The sequence below is a fragment of the Ambystoma mexicanum genome, chromosome 10 (genome assembly GCF_040938575.1).
Source record: "Ambystoma mexicanum isolate Mex_15411 chromosome 10, UKY_AmexF1_1, whole genome shotgun sequence".
NCBI classification, from domain to species: domain Eukaryota; kingdom Metazoa; phylum Chordata; class Amphibia; order Caudata; family Ambystomatidae; genus Ambystoma; species Ambystoma mexicanum.
The window spans coordinates 13,533,052-13,560,813 of NC_090932.1; the positions used below are offsets into that span (position 1 = coordinate 13,533,052).

The 27,762-nt window shown below is 48.6% G+C and overlaps 1 protein-coding gene across 2 annotated transcripts in view; it reads left to right on the forward strand.

Moving 5' to 3' along the window:
• LOC138491101 (probable cation-transporting ATPase 13A4) overlaps positions 1-27,762 on the forward strand; it is a 978,968-nt gene that overhangs the window by 237,507 nt on the left and 713,699 nt on the right. For both annotated transcript variants that reach the window (XM_069617419.1, XM_069617420.1), the window contains exon 8: positions 1,916-1,988. In XM_069617419.1, coding sequence (XP_069473520.1) covers positions 1,916-1,988 — 73 coding nt within the window. The remainder of the gene's footprint in view (positions 1-1,915; positions 1,989-27,762) is intronic.

The following is a 27,762-nucleotide window of genomic DNA, read 5'->3' on the forward strand; positions in this document are numbered from 1 at the left end:
TGCCGCTGTACTCATAACGCTGCCCTGTGTTCTTACTGTTGCCGCTGTACTCATAACGCTGCCTTGTGTTCTTACTGTTGCCGCTGTACTCATAGCGATGCCCCTGTGTTCTTACTGTTGCCGCTGTACTCAAAACGATGCCCACGTGTTCTTACTGTTGCCGCTGTACTCATAACGATGCCCTGGTGTTCTTACTGTTGCCGCTGTACTCATAACGATGCCCACGTGTTCTTACTGTTGCCGCTATACTCATAACGCTCTCCGTGTTCTTACTGTTGCTGCTGTACTCATAAGATGCCCCTGTGTTCTTACTGTTGCCGCTGTACTCATAACAGTGCCCCGTGTTCTTACTGTTGCCGCTGTACTCATATTGATGCCCCTGTGTTCTTACTGTTGCTGCTGTACTCATAACGATGCCCCCATGTTCTTACTGTTGTCGCTGTACTCATAACGATGCCCCCGTGTTCTTACTGTTGCCGCTGTACTCATAACGATGCCCCCGTGTTCTTACTGTTGCCGCTGTACTCATAATGCTGCCCCATGTTCTTACTGTTGCCGCTGTACTCATAACGCTGCCCTGTGTTCTTACTGTTGCCGCTGTACTCATAATGATGCCCCCATGTTCTTACTGTTGCCGTTGTACTCAGAACGATGCCCACGTGTTCTTACTGTTGCTGCTCTACTCATAACGATGCCCCAGTGTTCTTATTGTTGCCGTTGTACTCACAGCGATGCCCACGTGTTCTTACTGTTGCCGCTGTACTCATGACGCTGCCCGTGTTCTTACTGTTTCTGCTTTACTCATAAGATGCCCCTGTGTTCTTACTGTTGCCTATGTACTCATTACGCTGCCCTGTGTTCTTACTGTTGCCGCTGTACTCATAACGCTGCCCCGTGTTCTTACTGTTGCTGCTGTATTCATAAAGATGCCCCCGTGTTCTCACTGTTGCCGCTGTACTCATAACGCTGCCCCCGTGTTCTCACTGTTGCCGCTGTACCCTAACGATGCCCACGTGTTCTTACTATTGCCGCTGTACTCATAACGATGCCTTCCGTACTTACTGTTGCCGCTGTACTCATAACGATTCCCACGTGTTCTTATTGTTGCCGCTGTACTCATAACGCTACCCCGTGTTCTTACTGTTGCTGCTGTACTCATAAGATGCCCCTGTGTTCTTCCTGTTGCTGCTGTACTCATAACGCTGCTCCGTGTTCTTACTGTTGCTGCTGTACTAATAAGATGGCCCCGTGTTCTTACTGTTGCCGCTGTACTCATAGCGCTGCCCCTGTGTTCTTATTGTGGCCGCTGTACTCATAACGATGCCCCGGTGTTCTTACTGTTGCTGCTGTACTCATAACGCTACCCCGTGTTCTTACTGTTGCTGCTGTACTCATAAGATGCCCCTGTGTTCTTCCTGTTGCTGCTGTACTCATAACGCTGCTCCGTGTTCTTACTGTTGCTGCTGTACTAATAAGATGGCCCCGTGTTCTTACTGTTGCCGCTGTACTCATAGCGCTGCCCCTGTGTTCTTATTGTGGCCGCTGTACTCATAACGATGCCCACGTGTTCTTACTGTTGCCGCTGTACTCATAACGATGCCCCCGTGTTCTTACTGTTGCTGCTGTACTAATAAGATGCCCCCGTGTTCTTACTGTTGCCGCTGTACTCATAACGCTGCCCCTGTGTTCTTATTGTGGCCGCTGTACTCATAACGATGCCCACGTGTTCTTACTGTTGCCGCTGTACTCATAACGATGCCCACGTGTTCTTACTGTTGCCGCTGTACTCATAACGATGCCCCCGTGTTCTTACTGTTGCCGCTGTACTCCTAATGAATCCCAGAGTACTGCTGCTGAATGAACGCATCACAGTTCACACTACCTTTCTGCTTTGTCTTCCCTTGTCAATGCGCAGCAATCTCTAAGACTCCACAATCTTGTTGAAGCTCACAACAAAGTGCGCATCACAGTGTGCAGGAAACATGGCGGTGAGTACAGTCTTTTCACAGTCCTCTTTCAGCCAATGGCGTCACTGTAATCTGTAAATGTGCGTGAGAAGGTAAGAGATGGTGAGCCAAGAAAGGTGGACCTGTGGTACAAGCTGTGGAGTAAGGGATGCCTGGTGCTGGCGGTCACCTAGAGCTTCTGTCTTTCCTCTCCAAGTCGTATTACATGTCACCTACCTTGGCATTATGGCATTGGGTGGCGTTGGAAGCCTGTATCATCCTCGAGGATGGCTGCCTTCTGTAGATGGTGCTGAGGCAGAGAAAACCCGTCTATACAGCCTAAGCCATTGCACATCTCCAGCGGTGCCTGAATTACACGAATTAGGAAGCGAGGTACCGAGTCTTGAATTTCCTGAATCCAGTAGGACAATGACCTGAATCAGGGGTCCTGTCCTTCTCCCCCTCTGGCGTGCAATGCCTTCCTACCATGAAAGCAAGGGTCCTGTCCTTCTGCCACTCCGACGTGCAATGCCTTCCTACCCTGAAAGCAAGGGTCCTGTCCTTCTGCCCCTCCGATGTGCATTGCCTTCCTACCCTAAAAGCAAGGGTCCTGTCCTTCTCCCCCTCCGATGTGCGATGCCTTCCTACCCTGAAAGCAAGGGCCCTGTCCTTCTCCCCCTCCGACGTGCAATGCCTTCCTACCTGAAAGCAAGGAGCCTGTCCTTCTGCCCCTCCGATGTGCAATGTCTTCCTACCCTGAAAGCAAGGCCCTGTCCTTCTGCCCCTCTGGGGTGCTATGCCTTCCTACCCTGAAAGCAAGGACCCTGTTCTTTTGCCCCTCCGGCGTGCAATGCCTTCTTGCCCTAAAAGAAAGGGCCCTGTCCTCTCTGCCCCTCTGGCGTGCAATGCCTTCCTACCTGAAAGCAAGGCCCCTGTCCTTCTGCCCCTCCGAAGTGCAGTGTTTTCCTACCCTAAAAGCAAGGGCCCTGTCCTTCTGCCCATCTGGCGTGCAATGCCTTCCTACCCTAAAAGCAAGAGCCCTGTCCTCTCTTCCCTTCTGACGTGCAATGCCTTCCTACCCTGAAAGAAAGGGCCCTGTCCTTCTGCCCCTCTGCCATGCAATGCCTTCCTACCCTGAAAGCAAGGGCCTGTCCTACTGCCCCTCCGGTGTGCAATGCCTTTCTTCCCTGAAAGCAAGGGCCCTGTCATTCTGCCCAACTGGCGTGCAATGCTTTCCTTCCCTGAAAGCAAGGGCCCTGTCCTTCTGCCCCTCCGGCGTACAATGCCTTCCTACCCTGAAAGCAAGGGCCCTGTCCTTCTGCCCCCCTGGCGTTCAATGCCTTCCTACCCTGAAAGCAAAGGCCCTGTCCGTCTGCCCAACTGGCGTGCAATGCCTTCCTACCCTGAAAGCTAGGGCCCTGTCCTTCTGCGCCTCCGAAGTGCAGGGCCTTCCTATCCTGAAAGCAAGCGCCCTGTCCTTCTGCCCCTCCGACGTGCAATGCCTTCTTACCCTGAAAGCACGGGCCCTGTCCTTCTGCCCCTCTGTCATGCAATGCCTTCCTACCCTGAAAGCAAGGGCCCTGTCCTTCTGCCCCTCCGGCGTACAATGCCTTCCTACCCTGAAAGCAAGGGCCCTGTCCTTCTGCCCCCCTGGCGTTCAATGCCTTCCTACCCTGAAAGCAAGGGCCCTGTCCGTCTGCCCAACTGGCGTGCAATGCCTTCCTACCCTGAAAGCAAGGGCCCTGTCCTTCTGCCCCTCTAGCGTGCAATACCTTCCTACCCTGAAAGCAAGGGCCCTGTCCTTCTGCCCCTCTGCGGTGCAATGCCTTCCTACCCTGAAAGCAAGGGCCCTGTCCTTCTGCCCCTCCGGCGTAGAAATGCCTTCCTACCCTAAAAGCAAGGGCCGTGGCCTTCTGCCCCTCTGACGTGAAATGCCTTCCTACCCTTATAGCAGGGGCCTTGTCCTTCTGCCCCTCTGACGTGCAATGCCTTCTTACCCTGAAAGCAAGGGCCCTGTCCTTCTGCACCTCTGGCGTGCAGTGCCTTCCTACCCTGAAAGCAAGGGCCCTGTCCTTCTGCCCCTCCGACTTGCAATGCCTTCCTTCCCTGAAAGCAAGAGTCCTGTCCTTCTGCCGCTCCGAAGTGCAATGCCTTCCTACCCTGAAAGCAAGGACCCTCTGCTTCTGCCCCTCCAGCGTGCAATGCCTTCTTACCCTGCAAGCAAGGTCCTTGTCCTTCTGCCCCTCTGGCGTGCTATGCCTTCTTCCCTGAAAGGAAGGGCCCTGTCTGTCTGCCTCTCTGGCGTGCAATGACTTCCTACCCTGAAAGCAAGGGCCCTGTCCTTCTGCCCATCTGACGTGCAATGCCTTCCTTCCCTGAAAGCAATGTCCTTGTCCTTCTGCCCCTCTGGCGTGCTATGCTTTCTTACACTAAAAGTAAGGGTCCTGTTCTTCTGCCCCTCTGGCGTGCAATGCCTTCTTCCCTGAAAGCAACGGCCCTGTCTTTCTGCCCCTTCGACGTGCAATGCCTTCCTACCCTGAAACCAAGGGCCCTGTCCTTCTTCCCCTCTGACGTGCAATGCCTTCCTACCCTGAAAGCAAGGGCTCTGTCCTTTTTCCCTTCTGGCGTGCAATGCCTTCCTACCCTGAAAGCAAGGGCTCTGTCCTTCTGATCAACTGGTGTGCAATGCCTTCCTTCCCTGAAAGCAAGGGCCCTGTCCTTCTGCCCCTCTGGGGTGCAATGCCTTCCTACCCTGAAAGCAAGGCCCCTGTCCTTCTGCCCCTCTGGCGTGCAATGCCTTCCTACCCTGAAAGCAAGGACCCTGTCCTTCTGCCCCTCTGACGTGCAATGCTTTCTTCCCTGAAAGCAAAGGCCCTGCCTTTCTGCCCCTCCGGCGTGCAATGCCTTCCTACCCTGAAAGCAAGGGCCCTGTTCTTCTGCCCCTCTGGCGTGCGATGCCTTCCTTCCCTGAAAGAAATGTCCTTGTCCTTCTGCCCCTCTGGCGTGCTATGCTTTCTTACACTAAAAGTAAGGGTCCTGTCCTTCTGCCCCTCTGGCGTGCAATGCCTTCTTCCCTGAAAGCAACGGCCCTGTCTTTCTGCCCCTCCGGCGTGCAATGCCTTCCTACCCTGAAAGCAAGGACCCTGTCCTTCTTCCCCTCTGACGTGCAATGCCTTCCTACCCTGAAAGCAAGGGCTCTGTCCTTTTTCCCTTCTGGCGTGCAATGCCTTCCTACCCTGAAAGCAAGGGCCCTGTCCTTCTGATTAACTGGCGTGCAATGCCTTCCTTCCCTGAAAGCAAGGGCCCTGTCCTTCTGCCCCTCTGGGGTGCAATGCCTTCCTACCCTGAAAGCAAGGCCCCTGTCCTTCTGCCCCTCTGGGGTGCAATGCCTTCCTACCCTGAAAGCAAGGGCCCTGTCCTTCTGCCCCTCTGGCGTGCAATGCCTAACTACTCTCACTACACATGAGCTCAGCTCGACTGTATTTTTGAAAAAAAGTGTCGAATACTCTTATTTTCGCAGTGCATTAATGTGTCGTTATTCTGAGAGTACACATTAGGGCTCATTGATAAACACAAATACATGTACAGTTTCAATGAAGAATCGTTACATCTAGCTGGCCTTCCGTAGAACGTCAATATGTTGAAATGATCGTCGATGGTTGATGTAATATCTGATTTTGATCTATGTTTCGTTGTAATGTTCTACAGCGCTCCGTGTGTCCTCGTGAGATGTTAGTGCATTAGAATTACGAGAAATAAAATAGATAATAAATGATAAAGAGAGCATTCCCCCACTCAGGTGCATGGCTGGAGGGTGGGACTAACTGGCAACAACGCTGCAGGAAGCGACGTCAGCAAGAGAGGGCGTGACTGACAGCCCTTTGGTCAATAATTCCCATCTGCCGAAGCTTCCCATGCAATGAATTCCTTGCACCGCGTGCTCTTCACGTGACCTTTCTTCCCACTCGCAATATTTCTCTCACACTCCGTCCACCTCTCATAGCTTCTCCTTTATAACAGTAGCCTTTTCTCTCATTATTTTTATTTCATTCTATTCCTCCCCACCCACATTATTTCTGTGTTCTTTGTTTTTCCTCTATCCCTTATATTATCATTTGTAATGCCACACCTTTTTGTGTCGATCTGTAAAGAGCCTCAGCTCTCTTCCACTGCTCTGGAAAGTGTTTGTTCAAGGGGCCAGGGGCCAACCAGCTGCTTTGCAATACAAACGAAATGCTTCCTGGTGAAGTTCTGCTATAGTGGCAGCCATTTTGTAGAAGGGAGAGGGACTGTGTGGGTTGAGGAGAGTATTCTTAAGTGCGTGCATTGTTTCCATGCTGCTTGTTACATTGATGTGTTTTTCACTATTGTACACATATGACTTGTTCTTTCTAATGTTTATGGCTGTTACTCTTTCTGTGGTTAAATAATGCACCCATGATGGATTGGGGTCGGGGGGGGGGGGGAGCTCTTATTTAAACCTTCATAAACCTCCCAAACCATCATGGGTCCCATTATATAATATAGAAAAGACTTTCAACGTTTGAGCTTCATGCAAAAAACTGGCAGGTTATGGGTGTTACCAGCGGCAATGTTAAAAGGGCTGCAGCAAGCAAACGAGTCTAGTGGAATCTTTCAAATAGGGAACATAAATACAAAAAGAAAATACATAAAAAAGGAAGACATTTCCCAGAAATCTTTTACCGTTAGCCCTTGATGAATATTGCCAGCTACCAACGTTAGGAGGAAGGGGGTGACAAATGGATTCTCCTGAAGGGAGTACAGCAGCACTCTACATTAAATGCTTCCCTCAAAGGTCCAAGCCAGAGGCGTAGACAGGGTAGGGCCTGAGTGGGCAAGGCACACCCAAAATCTGTAAGTGCCCACTCACAGAACTGCGTGAGAATTTACTGATGTTAATGTCACTGCAGTGGGCCAAATACATTAGCTTCAGGCCCCACTTAATAGACAATCCTTGCTACGCCTCTGGTCCAACCCAAGAAGAGTGTCACAATTTAGCAAATGCTTTCTACCCGATAAGTGGTTGAGTTCCCACTTTCCTCCGAAAAACAATGCAGGCAGAGTACTACCTGGTGCTGCACTAAGGGTAGTCAGAGTTACCCCACAAAAACAAAAAAGGAGCAATGGAGCAGTGGCCTCGGAACCCTCAAGTTGTTTACTGATGAACCGACAGCTGACCGTCAGATTACATCGCTAACTTCCACCGTAGGTCCATGGATCAGGGACCAAAGGACTCGGAGGGACGATATGGAGTCGGAGTGCAAACTCACTGCTGCATCTGAGACAAGTGACTTCCATCATCACCCCCTTTTCACGCCCCATGTGTAGCTGAGTAAGCATTTGAGGAACATACCTAACCCAACCAGACAACCAGAGAAACCTGTGTTCAACCACGCCTGGGAGGATCATGCATTCCACCTGAAACAAGTGCTTCAGGCACTGCAGAATGCAGCCCTGACTATCAAGGCCACACAGTGCCAGATAGAACAGGGTACAGTGACTTCTAGGCCACCTGGTTGGTGGAGGTAAGAAACAATCTATATGAGTGAAGGTACAGCTGTGAAGGATTGGGACATCTCCACCACACTGACACAGGTGAGAGTGTTTCTAGGTCTCACCGGGTACTACCGGTCGTTCATCAGAGGATACGAGACCATTGCCATGCCCCTGAATGATGTAACATCCAAAAAGATGCCAAAAAAGGTAAATTGGACCCCTGCCTCTCAAACCTCCTTTCAGGATTTAAAGGATGGATTGTGCAGGTCCCCACTTCAGAAAGTGCCAGACTTGGTCAGGAATTCATATCCAGATGGATGCCAGTGATTTTGGTATTGGAGCAGTGTTAGCGCAGCTAAACTCTGAAGTGGTAGAGCAACCTGTCGCCTACATTAGCTGGTTATAGACAAAAAGGGAAAGGAACTAGGCTGTCGTAGAAAAAGAGGTGCATGCAGTCATGTGGGCTGTAAAGAAGTCAAAACCCTACAATTTTGGGTCACACTTTACAATGTAGATGGACCACAGGCCTCTGCGATGGTTAATGGCCAAACAAGGGGAGAACCCTAAGCTTTTGCAGTAGGCCATATCCCTACATGGACTATATATGGACATCCAGTACAAACCATGCTCCCAGCAGGGAAATGCAGATGGCCTCAGCTGGTACTTTCACCTCGATGACGAACCAGACCATCAGTAGGGTGGTGGATCATATTTTGAGGCTGGGGGGCATGTGAGGAATTCGACCATCCGCACAGGGAGAGTGCATTCACTATTTGATTTTTGTTTATTTAAAAGAATGAATGATGGGAGATCAACCTCCAGAAAATATGTGGGGCCATTCCTGCACATATTTTCCACGCTCAACGCACAGCAGAAAAATAGTCATGAACTCTTGGAGGACACAGCTTACCAGTGCTGCCCTCCCCTGCCATGTGTAGCTGACAGCTGACAGCTGTGGGTACATCAAAAGCCTCTGGCCGTGGGAAGCCTGATTAGCATTTCAAGGCCCAATGGATAGCATCTCCTTTGTTACACCTTGCTGGTGGTTGCGAATACTGAAGAATGTTAATTAGCAGGCCTCAGGGAAGCCCTGGGTGCAGGAACTAACAATGGAGACCACAGACCAACATCTCTTTGTAATGCAGTGTGTTAACCTGGTACTTACACCCCTCCTTTGGATGAAAGGGCAGTGAATGTACTGTCTGGAACCACTCCTTTCAGAACAGGGAAGTATGTGAATTGTAGGAGACAAAAGTCTGCCTGCAAACCCCTACTTCAAAGAAGGCCCATGTTGTGATCAAGAGCCACCTAGGGCTCAGTTAATTAGGGAGACACTTTGATGTACAGCAGACAGGAAGATAGGTGGGACTTAGTCATTTATGTTGTCATCCTTCCCCTGTCTGTTGCAAAGCACTCTGGTTCTGACCTGAAGCATCATTGAAGATTGTTGGTGGGGACCCAGGATTGGTTCATTAAGGTGGGCTAAGCCTGCACCAATCACTGGGGCTTGTTTGGCTTTAAAAGAGGGCTGAGCTCCTCACTGATCAGATCATCTGAAGACTTTGCAAGGAGTAAGAAGAAGGACTCATTTGGACCCGAGCTGAACGTACAGTCTACCTTACATCTTCTGCCAGTGAATCAAGGCCAGGAGTTCCAAGAGGAAGCAAGATCCCCCCACTAAACATCTCGCAGGGAACAGAGGGAGATACTGAATACAGAGGAACCTCCAGCAGTTCCAGAACTGGTACATAGCCAGCACACAGCATGCCCTGCTAGGTTCTGACAGCAAGCTTCCTAGGTGGGGAGTGCCGGAAAGTCTCTGGACAAAGGACAAGGCTGTTGCTTGCTAACACCCTCCTAAGCTTTGGTCTGTCTGCCTTGAAAGGACACGTGCCCTGCGAAGAAGCTGGGAGGAGTGCCACACAAGCATCATCCAGCGTACAACTTTTTAAGGACAATTTCGAGACAGTCGAGTCCACAAACCGCATCCGGCTGCACCGCTCAGTGTTGTTATGCCGCAGTCACCAGAGCTGTCTGAGACACCTCTACCAGCATTCCAGATCCTCCAACCAGCAAACAGACAGCGATTGTTGATCCTGAGCTGCCGCGCTGGACAGCCTGCAGACGTCAGTCCAGTCTTCCTTGCCAAACTGCCTGCCGCCTCGTACCCGCAGCTGTCTCCCGCCTCTAACTCTGTCTCACACGCTGCAAAAAAACCTGGAACCGCCTTGACACTGTCGAGCACCAAGAACTTCTTAAACACCAGGTACATTGTGGTTCTGCCTCTCTGGTCTTTCTCTGAAGGCCCCTAGAGACAGTTTCTATCCTTTGTCCCTTTGGTGCTGAAACAAAATAATCTTGCATTATAAGACTGATTACTTTACCAACTACCCTCCTGTCAGCATCCAGAGTGCATCCCTTTCCTTTGTGAAACTGTATGAACTATCTGTCCTCTGTTTTCCTTTACAGGGTGGGCTGTATTTTGTAGTGTGCCTAGAACTGTTTATTGTGTTAATAATAAAATAGACATTTTTATACAGCTTTGACTGGACAGTCCCTTTTATCATTGGATAATAATAGTATTTTCGCTGCGTTGCAATTGACCAACGATCCACGACCTTGCGCAGATAAGCCTGCTGTTCCGTCCACGTTACCAAAACTGGATAAGGAGGTCTTATAATTCACTTGTATTCCAATCTGTTTGGATCCCTTCTGGTGTACTGGAGGTTTGGGGCTGATTGATGACTTAGAAACCGATATTCATCCCTGGACCACGGGTTCTACGGAAAATGATTCGTTACACCAAGACTATGGCCGTTCAACCCCTCCCATTACCTGCACATGCCGCTGTGGCTGCAGCAATTCATGTGTCATTACAGAAGACAAAGGCGGCAGATCCTTTCCGAGTGGGGCTGTGTGGCGACTGGATGTCATGTTGCAAGCAGTCTGTTCAAATAAACTCACTCCAGCACTTGGGTGATAGCGCAGTGAGGTGCGAGAGGCGCCGTCCTGGTTGAAATCCCCAGTAGGGGAGAAGTACAACGATGCCCTTCGTTGCCGCCCTGGAAAGGTGCCTGAGGTGAATGATGACGAATTTCCCTCAACACAACGTCGTACCCTTTTGTTCCCGCAAAATTCGACCGTTGTGTAAATGGCATTATTTCACATTAACAAGCCAGGAAACCAGGGGAGAAGAAAATTAGGGGGCCCACCACTAAGTGTGCAATGTCAGCCGTGGCCAAAGACCGAGGTTTCATGGATGAGGAATACATTCACTTCCATTAAACTGAATAAACAGGAAACCTATCATTACAGCACTTCGAAGGGGAGGAATCAGACGTGAAGCGCTGTGTAATAGCAGCATGTTATTTTTCTCTATTATTATTGGTTTTATTGTTACTATGTTTACTGTTACTAGTGTTATAATTATTATCAACATTACTATCATTATTGTTGGGACAGCATCCTTTTCACTACCCAGCAGGGATGATGGATGTAGAATGTCCCGCCTCACCTCAGTGCTATTGAGATCCAGGCATTCAGGGAAACGCTGAGGGAAATGCCTTGGGTGACACATGGAGGGATGCAGGTCGCAGCATTAGCATGGAGTCACAGCTGGAGCGAGGTGTCCAGCACTCAGTAGGGGAAATCCCAGTGCTAGCTAACGATCCAGCTCGCAGGACAGGAAGTCACAGTGGCAACAAGAGATCCAGCTCCCAGCAGCTGCTTGGGAATTCAGAGTAGCAGCCAGCAATCCAGCTCCTGGCATGACATGTACAGTGGTAGCCAGAAATCCATCTCTCAGCGTGGGAATGCACAGCAGTAACCAGACATGCATCTGCCAGCGTGGGAATTCACAGTGGTAACCAGAGACCCTTCTCCCGGCATGGGAATGCACAGTGGTAACCAGAGATGCATCTGTCAGCGTGGGAAATCAGTGTTAACCAGAGATCCTTCTCCTGGCATGGGAATTCACAGTGGTAACCAGAGATGGATCTCTCAGCGTGGGAATGCACAGGAGTAACCAGAGATCCTTCTCCTGGCATGGGAATTCACAGTGGTAACCAGAGATGCATCTGTCAGCGTGGGAAATCAGTGTTAACCAGAGATCCTTCTCCTGGCATGGGAATTCACAGTGGTAACCAGAGATGCATCTGCCAGCGTGGGAAATCAGTGTTAGCCAGAGATCCTTCTCCTGGCATGGGAATTCACAGTGGTAACCAGAGATGCATCTGCCAGCGTGGGAAATCAGTGTTAGCCAGAGATCCTTCTCCTGGCATGGGAATTCACAGTGGTAACCAGAGATGCATCTGTCAGCGTGGGAAATCAGTGTTAACCAGAGATCCTTCTCCTGGCATGGGAATTCACAGTGGTAACCAGAGATGGATCTCTCAGCGTGGGAATGCACAGGAGTAACCAGAGATCCTTCTCCTGGCATGGGAATTCACAGTGGTAACCAGAGATGCATCTGTCAGCGTGGGAAATCAGTGTTAACCAGAGATCCTTCTCCTGGCATGGGAATTCACAGTGGTAACCAGAGATGCATCTGCCAGCGTGGGAAATCAGTGTTAACCAGAGAACCTTCTCCTGGAAGGGGAATTCACAGTGGTATCCAGAGATGCATCTGTCAGCGTGGCAAATCAGTGTTAACCAGAGATCCTTCTCTTGGAATGGGAATTCACAGTGGTAACCCGAGATGCATCTGTCAGCGTGGCTAATCAGTGTTAACCAGAGATCCTTCTCCTGGCATGGGAATTCACAGTGGTAACCAGAGATGCATCTGCCAGCGTGGGAAATCAGTGTTAGCCAGAGATCCTTCTCCTGGCATGGGAATTCACAGTGGTATCCAGAGATGCATCTGTCAGCGTGGCAAATCAGTGTTAACCAGAGATCCTTCTCTTGGAATGGGAATTCACAGTGGTAACCCGAGATGCATCTGCCAGCGTGGGAAATCAGTGTTAACCAGAGAACCTTCTCCTGGAAGGGGAATTCACAGTGGTATCCAGAGATGCATCTGTCAGCGTGGCAAATCAGTGTTAACCAGAGATCCTTCTCTTGGAATGGGAATTCACAGTGGTAACCCGAGATGCATCTGTCAGCGTGGGAAATCAGTGTTAACCAGAGATCCTTCTCTGGGAATGGGAATTCACAGTGGTAACCCGAGATGCATCTGCCAGCGTGGGAAATCAGTGTTAACCAGAGAACCTTCTCCTGGAAGGGGAATTCACAGTGGTAACCAGAGATGCATCTGTCAGCGTGGCAAATCAGTGTTAACCAGAGATCCTTCTCCTGGCATGGGAATTCACAGTGGTAACCAGAGATGCATCTGTCAGCGTGGGAAATCAGTGTTAACCAGAGATCCTTCTCCTGGCATGGGAATTCACAGTGGTAACCAGAGATGCATCTGCCAGCGTGGGAAATCAGTGTTAGCCAGAGATCCTTCTCCTGGCATGGGAATTCACAGTGGTAACCAGCGATGCATCTGTCAGCGTGGGAAATCAGTGTTAACCAGAGATCCTTCTCCTGGCATGGGAATTCACAGTGGTAACCAGAGATGGATCTCTCAGCGTGGGAATGCACAGGAGTAACCAGAGATCCTTCTCCTGGCATGGGAATTCACAGTGGTAACCAGAGATGCATCTGTCAGCGTGGGAAATCAGTGTTAACCAGAGATCCTTCTCCTGGCATGGGAATTCACAGTGGTAACCAGAGATGCATCTGCCAGCGTGGGAAATCAGTGTTAGCCAGAGATCCTTCTCCTGGCATGGGAATTCACAGTGGTAACCAGAGATGCATCTGCCAGCGTGGGAAATCAGTGTTAGCCAGAGATCCTTCTCCTGGCATGGGAATTCACAGTGGTAACCAGAGATGCATCTGTCAGCGTGGGAAATCAGTGTTAACCAGAGATCCTTCTCCTGGCATGGGAATTCACAGTGGTAACCAGAGATGGATCTCTCAGCGTGGGAATGCACAGGAGTAACCAGAGATCCTTCTCCTGGCATGGGAATTCACAGTGGTAACCAGAGATGCATCTGTCAGCGTGGGAAATCAGTGTTAACCAGAGATCCTTCTCCTGGCATGGGAATTCACAGTGGTAACCAGAGATGCATCTGCCAGCGTGGGAAATCAGTGTTAACCAGAGAACCTTCTCCTGGAAGGGGAATTCACAGTGGTATCCAGAGATGCATCTGTCAGCGTGGCAAATCAGTGTTAACCAGAGATCCTCCTCTTGGAATGGGAATTCACAGTGGTAACCCGAGATGCATCTGTCAGCGTGGCTAATCAGTGTTAACCAGAGATCCTTCTCCTGGCATGGGAATTCACAGTGGTAACCAGAGATGCATCTGCCAGCGTGGGAAATCAGTGTTAGCCAGAGATCCTTCTCCTGGCATGGGAATTCACAGTGGTATCCAGAGATGCATCTGTCAGCGTGGCAAATCAGTGTTAACCAGAGATCCTTCTCTTGGAATGGGAATTCACAGTGGTAACCCGAGATGCATCTGCCAACGTGGGAAATCAGTGTTAACCAGAGAACCTTCTCCTGGAAGGGGAATTCACAGTGGTATCCAGAGATGCATCTGTCAGCGTGGCAAATCAGTGTTAACCAGAGATCCTTCTCTTGGAATGGGAATTCACAGTGGTAACCCGAGATGCATCTGTCAGCGTGGGAAATCAGTGTTAACCAGAGATCCTTCTCTGGGAATGGGAATTCACAGTGGTAACCCGAGATGCATCTGCCAGCGTGGGAAATCAGTGTTAACCAGAGAACCTTCTCCTGGAAGGGGAATTCACAGTGGTAACCAGAGATGCATCTGTCAGCGTGGCAAATCAGTGTTAACCAGAGATCCTTCTCCTGGCATGGGAATTCACAGTGGTAACCAGAGATGCATCTGTCAGCGTGGGAAATCAGTGTTAACCAGAGATCCTTCTCCTGGCATGGGAATTCACAGTAGTAACCAGAGATGCATCTGTCAGCGTGGCAAATCAGTGTTAACCAGAGATCCTTCTCCTGGCATGGGAATTCACAGTGGTAACCAGAGATGCATCTGTCAGCGTGGGAAATCAGTGTTAACCAGAGATCCTTCTCCTGGCATGGGAATTCACAGTGGTAACCAGAGATGCATCTGTCAGCGTGGGAAATCAGTGTTAACCAGAGATCCTTCTCCTGGCATGGGAATTCACAGTGGAAACCAGAGATGCATCTGCCAGCGTGGGAAATCAGTGTTAACCAGAGAACCTTCTCCTGGAAGGGGAATTCACAGTGGTAACCAGAGATGTATCTGTCAGCGTGGCAAATCAGTGTTAACCAGAGATCCTTCTCTTGGAATGGGAATTCACAGTGGTAACCCGAGATGCATCTGCCAGCGTGGGAAATCAGTGTTAACCAGAGAACCTTCTCCTGGAAGGGGAATTCACAGTGGTATCCAGAGATGCATCTGTCAGCGTGGCAAATCAGTGTTAACCAGAGATCCTTCTCTTGGAATGGGAATTCACAGTGGTAACCCGAGATGCATCTGTCAGCGTGGCAAATCAGTGTTAACCAGAGATCCTTCTCCTGGCATGGGAATTCACAGTGTTATCCAGAGATGCATCTGTCAGCGTGGGAAATCAGTGTTAACCAGAGATCCTTCTCCTGGCATGGGAATTCACAGTGGTAACCAGAGATGCATCTGCCAGCGTGGGAAATCAGTGTTAACCAGAGATCCTTCTCCTGGCATGGGAATTCACAGTGGTAACCAGAGATGCATCTGCCAGCGTGGGAAATCAGTGTTAACCAGAGAACCTTCTCCTGGAAGGGGAATTCACAGTGGTAACCAGAGATGCATCTGTCAGCGTGGGAAATCAATGTTAACCAGAGAACCTTCTCCCAGCATGGGAATTCACAGTGGTAACCAGAGATGCATCTGCCAGCGTGGGAAATCAGTGTTAACCAGAGAACCTTCTCCTGGAAGGGGAATTCACAGTGGTAACCAGAGATGGATCTCTCAGCGTGGGAATGCACAGGAGTAACCAGAGATCCTTCTCCTGGCATGGGAATTCACAGTGGTAACCAGAGATGCATCTGCCAGCATGGGAAATCAGTGTTAACCAGAGAACCTTCTCCTGGAAGGGGAATTCACAGTGGTAACCAGAGATGGATCTCTCAGCGTGGGAATGCACAGGAGTAACCAGAGATCCTTCTCCTGGCATGGGAATTCACAGTGGTAACCAGAGGTGCATCTGCCAGCGTGGGAAATCAGTGTTAACCAGAGAACCTTCTCCTGGAAGGGGAATTCACAGTGGTAACCAGAGATGGATCTCTCAGCGTGGGAATGCACAGGAGTAACCAGAGATCCTTCTCTTGGAATGGGAATTCACAGTGGTAACCCGAGATGCATCTGTCAGCATGGCAAATCAGTGTTAACCAGAGATCCTTCTCCTGGCATGGGAATGCACAGTGGTATCCAGAGATGCTTCTGTCAGCGTGGGAAATCAGTGTTAACCAGAGATCCTTCTCCTGGCATGGGAATTCACAGTGGTAACCAGAGATGCATCTGCCAGCGTGGGAAATCAGTGTTAACCAGAGATCCTTCTCCTGGCATGGGAATTCACAGTGGTAACCAGAGATGCATCTGCCAGCGTGGGAAATCAGTGTTAACCAGAGAACCTTCTCCTGGAAGGGGAATTCACAGTGGTAACCAGAGATGCATCTGTCAGCGTGGGAAATCAGTGTTAACCAGAGAACCTTCTCCCAGCATGGGAATTCACAGTGGTAACCAGAGATGCATCTGTCAGCGTGGCAAATCAGTGTTAACCAGAGATCCTTCTCCTGGCATGGGAATTCACAGTGGTAACCAGAGATGCATCTGCCAGCGTGGGAAATCAGTGTTAACCAGGGAACCTTCTCCTGGAAGGGGAATTCACAGTGGTAACCAGAGATGGATCTCTCAGCGTGGGGATGCACAGGAGTAACCAGAGATCCTTCTCCTGGCATGTGAAGCCACAGTGGCAGCCAGAGATCCATGTATCGCATGTGAAGTCATGCTGGAAGTTTACTCTTGGAAAGGCGAACCCATCATATGATTGTTTGTGTTAAACCCTTTCTGGGCCTCTCTTGGAATGATCATTTTATAAAGTAGATACCATCATACTTTTGTAAGTTTTGAAATCATCCCTCCTTTAATGATACATATTTACGGAAGTCAGAACATATTCATTGGAATTGAATGTCGTTCTCTGGCTCACACCTGCTCTTTCCATTCGCTGCCAGTCACACACTGTCCTAAAATGTGAAAATGTTCTGTTGTGCATGCAGCCACATGTGTAGGGGAAAGTGGATCCAGGTGCTATCGATAGACTTAGTTTACGTGTTAATGATGTCTGTGCAGGTAGAATAACCCCCCTGTAGCCCACTCTTCTCACTTCCCCACCTGGGGCAGCCCATGTGAGATCCTGAAGCTGAGGGCTCCTTATATCTACACTTTTCGCCTAAATCCAATGAATGCAGGCCATCCAAGTCATGGCAAAAATACCTTGAAATTATCTGCACTCTGTCCAAGGCACTGCAGGGAGTGGCTAACGGTTATAGCTTAGAGCCGCAATGCGTACCTGATGTAGGATAGGGATCTTCAACTTATGGCCTGCCAGACAGATGCTGTGGACTACAACTCCCATGGTCCCTAGCCAGCATAGTCCATGGTGAGGGATCATGGGCTTATTTTCTCTTGCCCAAGAAAGAGATTACTATAGCTCTGTTTTCGACTAAATCAAAAGCCCACTCTTGAGAGAGTGGGAAACTGGAATGTGGGTATTGAAAATGGAAGCTGCAGGCAATGTAGCATTGTTGAGCTCAAAGAAACCAAAAGACATCTGGTCATGGGCTGCAACGCCTTAAGGGAAGCATTGCACGGGTGCGAAGCCCTGTGGGTTAGATCGGTGGGCGGACAAGCACAGAGTCTCCTCCTAGCACTGTACGACCTTCTATATAAAATCACGGAGAAGATCGGATAAGTAGCACCTGAAGAAGAAGTCCCTAAAATCACTTAGTTTGAAATAGTGCATGTCCGAATTCATGCTTTCTCCATAGTGTTTTTTTTTTCTGGCTGCTTTCCTTTGCTTTTTTTAACTTTCCTTTCTCAGAATTTTTTTTTTTAATTGTAAATGTAAAAGAACTATTATATTTCTAAATCATTTTTATCTTTTTATATACTTGTCTGTTTGTACTGATTAACTGTGAAAGAATCTCTTCAGTTTTTATATTGTTTTTTTTTAATTTAAAAACATACAGTTTTATTACAAAAACGTTTGTTTCAATGTCTAGCATCAGAAACGTCAAAAGTTATGAACCTCCAAATATTGAAGACATTCATTAATTCCAGCAATCATGGTAGTAAACAAGTAAGATGACTATGAAATATAGAACGTTCCATTTTAAGTCAATATTCCAAGTGCGTCCTTCAGGTTGTGGAGGAATTATAAGATGTCCTTCGAAGGTGATTTAAAAGATTCTCCAGTGAGTTCAGACAGTCTATTCTCTAATACTCGGCTTCCCCTTTGGGATTTCCTAAACCACGATTGCTCATTTCCCTAGAAACGTTTTAGTCTGTTGGTTCGATGAAAAAACCTTTTAATATTAACCTTTGTTCCAGTGGGCTGTCTTTGAATCTTTTCTTAAATATCTCCTCTAGGAAGATGACCAGACATCTGTTCATAGAGGGACAGTTTCCTCCATATAGGAACTCCCACCATAAGTCTGCGTCAGTGCCAGCCAATTTCTTCATTCTTTCAGAAAGTAGGCGGGTTCTCTCTTTTCTTAGGTCAGGACAGTAGAAGATCAAGCGTTGCAGTGTTTCATCACACTTGTTGCAAAGTCTACATGACTTAACTATCTCTCTTCCTCCATATCGACATAGCACAAATCTTGTGTGCAAGACGTTGAGACAGAATCTCCAGGTTTCTGGAGCCAGGATTTGCAGATCTTTTTAAATAGGCTGTTAGTACATTAAGACTCTTAGTCAGAGTTTTCGATAATGTGTGAAATGAAGCGTTCCTTTTTGCTCTGTTTCCGACCAGTAACTGCCCACAATGTTCTTTTGACCAGCAGTGGATTTTCACAGAGGGTTTTTATTGACATCATAATTGGATCAAAATGTCCATTCATTCAATGTCCGTTCAAAGGAATTTTCCGGCCTGCTCTTAATGATGTTATATTGCGGGGGGGTGGGGGGGGGCAGCTTTCGGAATTCAGTTTATGTAAAAAAACTGTGAGTGATTTCCAAACTATTCTTGAATGAGGAGGACCAGTTCGTGTCTTATGATCCCCATTGGGATCGAATTTGGGAGTCCCAAGACACGTTTCCCAAACCTGCTCTCAAGCTTTTCCCAGTATTTCCAAGATAAACCCAGGCCTGCTTCTCTGCCTTAGGTCAAAGGAGGCACCCCTTTCTGATTGTAAAAATCGATTACCGACTGGAGAGAAAATCTTCCATATTTCCTGGTAATCACAAGGGCCTGTGCTCTCAACTGGTCAATCTTTAAGACTAGGTGTGAGTGCCAGACATTCTCCGTTCTTCTAGCACTTAACATAATTCCACGATATTTGATGGAATGCACTGGTACAAGTATGCTGTTGTCAAGGGACCATCGTCGATTATGTCTCTTTCTTCTTCCTGGGTTTTCAGTTAGAAGAATCTCTGCTTTTGATGCATTTATTTTTTGGTTATTTTGCATTACGTATGCTTGGAAGGCAGCCAGCTTTTTTTAGAGGCCCAGAGGAGTCCTGCCCAGCAGAGCCAGATCGTCCACATAATGTAACCATCCCGCTGCATTTGAGTTGATCTTAGGTGGACAAGATCTTGGAGGGTCCAATATATGCACCACATCACTAATAAAGTAGTTGTACAATATGGGGGCCAAAGGACACCCCTGCTTCGGACCCTTTATTGTGCGAATTTCTTTCGTGATGCACCCCTCCTTATTCAGCTGGATTTGCAGAGTTGTTTCTGAGTATAAGTCTTTAATAGCGGCCACCAGGTCCTTTGGGCATCCTCTTTCCGCCAGCTTTCGCCAAAATATGTCTCTATCGATGGATTCAAAAGCTGCCTCCATGTCTAAGAGACACTCCTTTGCTTTCAGGGTTTGTGCCTTCAAGAGGCTAAGAATCAACAGATTCAGACCATAGTCTGTACCGGTCACGAAGCCTGTTTGTCTGGGGTTGTACAATTTATACTCTATTTTCCATTCTTTTACAAGTTTCAGGAGAACTCCGGCAAAGACTTTTCCAAGGACGTCTAGAACTTTTCCCTGGCGTAGAATTTCCCCAAATAAGACCATGCAAAAGTCCGTCCAAAGCTCGGGAGCAAGTTTCAACATGGAGTGTGCCATTCCGTCTGGGCCTGGCGCCCTAGACGTGCTGACTCGGGTAATTATGTTCTTGACTTCAACTCTATCGATCTTTATTTCCCAGGGACCTGAAGACCTTTGCAAGACAGGGTGTTCTCTTTCCGCCTGTTGAATGAATAGAGCCTCACAGTGAGCAATCCACGTAGCCTCATTTATGGGGTTCAATTGCAGGGAGCCATCAACCCCACCCCTGCCACTAAGCAGTGCCCACAGATTTCTTCTGGCGTTGGACCATGTAGCCTGCAACATGCGCTCGGAATCCTTCTGAAAAAGAATTGCTCTATGCTTTGCCGCCCAATTGGGTATAGCTCTTTCACTCTTTCCCTTTCCTGACATCTAGTTAGTATTGAAGATATTTTAGCCTTTTGCGGTCTCGCTGTAATTGAGACTTTTTCAGTGCCATAGAGCTATCAAACACGTGTTTAGACTTGAAAGATGGTTTTCCGTTCGTACGCTGGACTTCCCTGAATGTTTTCAAACTGGATTCGTAGTTCAGATGCTCTCTTTCTGTTCTATTATCTATTTGCCATTCCGTCGAGCAACCAGTCAAAGCGGAAATTGATTTTTGGTTTAGCCTTATACGGCACTAGCTAGTATGGAGTGCCATGTAATTGCACCAACTCGGCCACCTTTCACTAACCGGTTTATAATGTGGAGGTCTCTTATTTCCATTTCACACCACCATTGTATAGCCCTTGAGGTGTTTGCCTTGTTTATACTCTTTCTAGGTTCTTTATTTCTTTTCAGAGCTAATGTGAGACAGTTTATATTTAAATCCCCACATAAAACAATCAATGGATCACTGAAGTCCGCTCTAAGTTTATAAATCCATTTAGTTGTTTCTTGGACAAATGCGTCAGCTTCTTTGCCAGAGGGTTCCAATACAAGTTGAAAAGGGCTAAAACCCACTCGTTTGCAAGCGCTGGCTCAGCCATTTTTATTAACATGATTTGGATAAGTGAGCTAGGGCGGATGCATTTGAGGACTATACCAATGGTGTTGTTTTTGATCAAGGTTGGTAATCTTGAGCTCGGTCTTTGCCTTTTTCCTTGCGTAGCAGAGTTCAAATAGCTAGTGTAACCATCTAACAGGGGAGTTTCTCGCATCCATGTTTCCTGGAAACATATGATATCTACGTTGTTCAGTCTGTGGTACAGTCCTCTCATCAAATGTGCCAAGCCTTTGGTGTTCCAAGAACCAATTCTGAATGTGGCACCTTTGTGGTCACTTTCATTCTAGGGCTCCTCAGGGGTTGATACGGTTCTTGCCATCCAACTCCAGGAAACTTCCATTGGGATCTTAGTGATCCGGGTTACTTTGTTTTCCTTGTTTTCCCTGGATTCCTGATTGTTTCCTGTTTTGGGCCATTGATGGTAATTTTCAAAGAGTCCGGCCCTTGTAATGCAAATGGGACATCTCTGTTGGATTGTGTAAGGACCTCATCTTCAGTGGGTATGTTTTCTTTAGGTGGTTTCCTGGTGGATTTTTTTGGGCTTTGGGAAGTCAGTTACTTAGGGGTTGTTCCTTCCGTCAATTTCCTTTGTGTTTTCTTTAGTTGTATTTCCAGTAAGTTTGTCTAGCTTTTGGGAGTCAGGTTCTTTGAGATTTTCTCTTCCGTCAGTTACCTTTGCGTCAAAACCCAAGGTCCTGAGGTCATCGGATATGTTGAGTAGTAAATATATTAGCGCCCATGATGTCATATGCAGCACTACTCTGTCTGATTCTCTTTCACTTGAGAAGGCCACTAACTTTATGTCGTCAGATGAAATGACCCTTCCATGGGGAATGGTATAAAAGAGATTCATGACGTTTGCTCGCTTCAAAATTAGACCGTCGTTAGATTTCAGGAACCATTCCAGAATGAGTTTATAGTGAGGCTTAGGTTCTTGTTGTGTCGAGGGGAGAGCCTGGGTTCTCCGGACTTGACAGGTTGTTTGAACTATTGTTTCTGTCGAGGGACCTTCTTGTCAAGGGCGAGTGTTGGTTTTTGCTTTGTCCGTTTGTAGGACGTTCTTCTGTTGATTGGTTGGATCCAGGGTTCTTAAAGCACCTCTCTGTTATTTTTGTCCTCCTTTCTGCTAGGGTTTCAAAATGTTCTTGGTTTTGGGAATTTTCTTGGTCCACTATATTTCTAAATTTAACAGTTCTTTTCAGAGGCGTCGAAGGCTCACAGTTCAAGACCTCATCCTCACCTTCTGAGTCTTCGTAAATTGAGAGTAGCATCAGGTCTTCTTCTTGCCATTCTTTTCCAAGATCTTTTGTGATAGCAAATCTAACTGGCGGGCAGGAGGCGCAAATGTAATAGTTCTTACATTTCTAATGAAGTTTCTTGATCCTCCTCCTCTTGACCCTTTTGTTGAAGTTATGTTTTTCATTTTTTTTACTGCAAGGTTTGGTCCTTAGTCTTTTTAAGCACTTTCCGGGCTTTCTGGGGGTCTTTCCCAAAGATTGAGAAATTGTCAGAGTTTGAGCGTGGTTCTGAGAGGGCCACCCCTAGTGGAGTAAATGTTTGCGGTGGCCTATTCCAAGGTACCAGTCCCTCAGCCAGTAGTGTTGAGGATTCCACCACAATGGGGGGTTGTAACCCCAAGTTCCTTTTCTGTATACCACTCGAAGAGGGCCTCTGGGCCTCCTCTCTGTTTGTTCAGACACTATTTAGCCCATTTGTGATATCAGCAATCGTTACTTCAGAGTCCATAATCATGGAAGGAGAGAGGTTGGTTACATCTACCTTCAGCTGCTGAGGCTTAGTGCTAGCAGTCCCCAAATCCTCTTGGGTTTTTAGTAAAGAGATAGTTTCCTTAAAGCACTCCAAAAAGGACATTTTATCTTCTTATGCGTCTTCTATGAAGTCGATAAGGCTTTTGCGGATAACCCCCTCTGACTTCCTTTCTCTAGCTCTTTTTAAAACAGTTTTGTGTGCATCAGTGCTAGGAGAGTGGATTGGTCCTTGTAGTTCTCACTTAGGTTCTCATATAGCTTCAGGAACGGTGAATGGGCTGTTGTAACCATTGCTCCGATTGATGCTTGAAGTTGGGCGCATTGGTCTTTCCAGTTTGGGTGAGTGATATTCGAGGGGTTCGGAAGCAACCATCGTTTTAACCTTAAAGTGCCATTTGATGCTTTTGTTATCTGATGAGGATTTGCTTTTTACTTTCTGTTGAGGGAGACCACTTCTTTTTCCTTTGTGGCGTTCCTTTTCTTTAGGCGGTGCTGGACATAACCTGACCATTAACCAAGAGACTGTTAGAGGTTGAGAAGAAGGCTATAAACAGACTTCACATCCGGTTTCGAGCCATCTGTAGATGGTATAGCCCATTGCCTGACCCTCTTGCTCAATCCTTCCATTCCCTTGTGGGTGTGAGTGGGGCTCAGCTCAATTTCAGCAAGTTTCAGATGAAATTCCCAAGTGTTTCTTTCAGAGGTCCATATAAACGGAGCACCCATTTGTTGCGAGCCCATACCATCAGTGGGAAACTCTGCTCACATGTCGTCCTTAGCATTAGTGCTATCAGTAAGTTCCCAGGGGGGCGGGAGCTGTGGGCTTGTTGGATAACCCCTGCATTTGTCTATTTGTACCTATAGCCAATAAGCCATCATTTGCTCATTCCTCCGTTTCCCTTTATTTCTTTCAAGAAATTAATTGGAATGAGACAGTAGTTTCAAAATGGCAAACTTGGCCGCAGTTTTATTTCCACAACAAAAGAATCACTGCACACATTTCGTGAAATCCAGTCTGTAAGTGTGGTGCTTGCTCCATGTCCAAAATCACCTGCTTCCCCCTATTCCTATGCATAGAGTCCATAGTAGGCCCAACTCTCCCAACCTGTGTGCCTGAGCCTACCCTGGCCTTGCAGGTGTCCATGGGTGGGGAGAGCGCCGTTTCTTTTGGGGGAAGCTGAACCCTTGTTGTTACCACCAGACGCCCCTGCCATTAGGCTCCCAAGAGGCGCTGGTCCGAGAAGAGCGAAGACACTTCCGGCTTCCTCCTGGCTCATTCAGAGTCTGTCTTTTGTGCTTGGTCGCCCAAACACGGCCACACCACTTGGTGGGTTACTGCCCACCATGGCTCCCCCCTCTCCTGCTTCCTTTTACAGCTCCAATAGCTTAGTAGATATGTTCCAGTAGAAGAGTTCCATTCCCATTGCCCGACAGATGCACGCCATCTTTTAAAAAATATCCGGGGGTCTTTAAGTTGATCAGGCCACGTCTGATGTGTTGGAAGCCTCTGCCCTTGCAGAACTTTGCCATGGCACCATTCAACTTCTTCCTTGATTTTTCGACTGCCGTGTGGTTCTCTGCCCCCCTCCAATCCGCCCTGGGAATCACCTATGACCACACAATCTCTGTTTCACCCAGCTGTGCTGATATCTCCTGCAATGAGAACATTATGTCCCTCAACAAGACCCCACCACCCTAAATTGGTCAAATTGTTCCCCCCCCAAGTGGATGACCAGCAAATCTGGCCTCTGCTGCTTACCCAGCAACTTCCGCAGCAGTCCCTGCAGCTGTGCCCATTTCATCCCTGGCACCCCATGCCCCCAGATCCGGCACTCGCCGGCCGTCAGCTCCTCCTGCTGTGGTGTCCAGCCAGCCCTGGCCCTTGAAATAAACGAGTGCCCCACCACCCAAACGGTGCGCTTCTTCCCCCTTTGTGAAGCTGGTAATGAGAAGAAGATGAGATAGCATGTTACATTAAATTTTATCTGGCCTGATGTACCTTTTAAAACACCCTGAAGACCATCTCCCTAACTTCTTGATGTCCTCCGCCCCTAGGCCCCCGGCCGCTGTGGAGGTGGGTGCCCCTATCCTGAAAGAATGGGTCCCGAACCGGCCCCCTGTTAACCCCATCTTAGCCAATGCCAGTTCCATCACCTTCTTGAACTGAAAACGTCTCAAGGCGGACCCGTCCCTGTGCAGAAGCAATGGAGCCCCTGCTTTCGAAGGCAGTCATTGCTGAAGGAAGTTGGCCAAGGCCGTCACCGGGCATACTAGACTCATTTGGATGACCTGAAGAGTCAGTGCCACTCCCTTCCCTTTCTGGTCAGTCTTTGACCGACGTACATAAATGACCACCTGAATGCTGCTTGCCTGCACATCCCTTAATCGCAAGAAGCCATCCCCTTTGCCCCCTTTGTTCTCGGGCACTAGCTCACTCACCCTGAGGGCCTCAAAGAATGCCACTGTGAAGGCTGCTGTAAATAGCACTCTCTCCATTTCGCTGCTGCATACTGTATTCAGGCATTTAATTAAACCATGCAGTTTTATTATGTCGATGGGCCGCCTCTCATCGGGCTTCAGTACCGCTTGCTTGGCTCAACCTCTCATGGCCAATGTGATGTAGTGTTCCTTGGTGGGGTCCCTTTCACCCCATAGTTTGGCATAATGAGCTGTTGTGGCCTGGGGTTGGCCTCAATAATGACACAGACATGGTGTACGTCTTAACTCTTCTTTATTCTCTCTCAAACTGACCTCTCTCTCCTTCCCCCCTCCCCTCCTCCCGCCCTTCCCTCTTTCTCTCTTCTGCTTTCGTTTTCCTCTTAAAAGGGCCTGGTGCCTTCTTCCCTTCACAACACCCCCCCTTTACTTACCGAGTAAGTTTGTGGTCTACATTTCTTCAATGAGATGGGTAGGCCTTCTGGGCATTCTGTGGGGCCGTCCGGCCTGGTCAATTTGTTCATCGTCTGGGTCCGTTGACATGGGCAACTCTGGTGGATCTTGGAGAGTACTTGGGTCCTCGGGCTCTTCCTCTTCCAGGGGCATGTCCTATGCTGGATCTTCCTGGAGCATCCTACGGAAGAATGACGCGTTTCTGGTTATCTCACCTTGGTCCCCTATCGCAGTGATCATGGGCCCTTTTACTTCAGTCACTATCATCGGCTCAGGCCGGTGTGTCGAGTCAGTTTTCCGGCGTTGGGCCTGTCGGACTAGCACTGTCTCTCCAACAGAGATTAGCGGTTCTCTAGCTTTCCTTTTCCTGTCAGCCCATTCTTTGGCCTTTTGTCTTTTCTCTGCTTCCCCTTGTCTGATTTCGTCATCTTCCTCGGGCGTGTAGACCTCGAGTTGGGGAATCCGAGATTGTGGTTTGTACTTGATCATGAGTTCAGCCGGGGTGCGGCTGGTCGCCTCATGTGTGGTGTTCCGATAGCTTCGTAGCGTCTGCGAGATGGCTTGTGGCATCGAGGCCTGGTCCATTGCCGCTTTCTGACGTGTGCGCTTGAAGTTAGCCATGAAGCGTTCCACCATTCCGTTGGCTTGTGGCCATAGTGGTGTGCTTCTTTGGTGGCGAAACCCTAGGGTGTCACAAATTTCTTGAATTCTTGGCCCTGGAACGGGGATCCGTTGTCGGTTTTCACCGTGTTTGGAATGCCCCACTCGCTGAACAGTTCATCTACCGTGCCCACTACATGATGGAAGGCTGTGAACTGCACGTGTTTCACCAGTGGGAATCGGGAATACTCATCAATGGCCACCAAGAAGTGGCCTCCTTCTTCCAGTGGGCCATAGAAGTCAAGTGCCATGTGCTGCCATGGTCCCTCCGGGAGGGGAACTATCCTCAACGGGCACGGTGGTGGGTTGGCTGCATTTTTTTTGCATGGGACGCAATGTCTCAAGATGTCGTCTACGATGGTGTCCATGTGGGGAAACCACACCTGGTTCCGTAATATCTTTTTTGTTTTGGCCACGCCACGATGGCCTTCGCTTGCAAACATGACCAGGGGTTTCCTTAGACTCTTGGGTGCTACAATGCGGTTCCCTCTGAGTAGGGTGCCTTGGCTTGTTGTGGCTAGTTCATTTTGTATTTTCTCCAGTCTCGCCAGGTCAATTCTGTCTACTTTCCTCCCATCCCCTGGCGCAAAGTGTTCGGTGGCCTCCTGTTGCCACTTATTCAAGTTTGTGAGGTGGACTGCTGCTCTGATGGTGGGGTCGGCTCTGCTCTTTTCTGCGAACAGTTGTGCCGTGATCGCTGGGGGAAGGGCGTTCAGTGGCAGGTATGCTACGCACTCATCAGCTTCTCCTTGCAGCGTGGTGTCGGGTGCTTCATTTGGGTGTCGCGACAATAGTCTGCGGGGTTGGCATTGCCCCCAGGTTTGTGAATGATGGTAAAGTCGTATTCCTGGAGGCGAATCCCCCGTCACTCGATGCGTGGCGGCATCTTGATTTTAGGGTTGCCAAAGAGAGCCAGCATGGCCTGGTGGTCCATTATTAGTGTGAAGGCGTGTCCGATGATGAAATGGTGACATTGTTCGCAGGCCCACACAGGCCCTGTGAGTAGGCTTGCTCGGTGGTGTTCAAAGCGCGGCTGGCATATGCTACGATGTGAGTAGTGGTATCATGCTGTGGGTTGGTTTGGGCTAGTATCGCTCCTAGCCCTACCGGACTGGCGTCTACGGTGATTTCAGTGTGCCATTGTCGGTTAAAGTACGCTAGTTGCAGGTTGGTTGCCAGTTCCCTTTTTATGGATGAGAACACCTGTTGGCACTGGTCTGTCCATGTGAAGAGTTGGTCCTTCTTCAATAGTTGTCGTAGCGGGCATGTAAGAGTGGCATATTGGGGAAGGTATCGGCGAAGTATCCTGCCATGCCCAAGAACGAGCGAAGTTCAGACATGTGCTTCTGGCTGGACAGTTTTGTTATGGCACTGATTTTGTCCGGGTCGTCTCTTATTCCCTGATCCGAGAAGATGCGGCCAAAGAAACATAGGGTGTGGGTGTTGATTTCACATTTCTGGCTGTTGAGTGCGAGTCCAGTGTCATGGAGGACGTGACAGACTTGGTGTAGTGCCCTGTCGTGCTGGTCTTGGATGACTCCAAAGATGAGGATGTTGTCACTGTAATTGAACGCGTTGGTGACTGGGCTGATTAATCTGCAAATTGTTTCCTGAAAGATCTCGGCAGTGGATGAGATGCCGAAGTTCA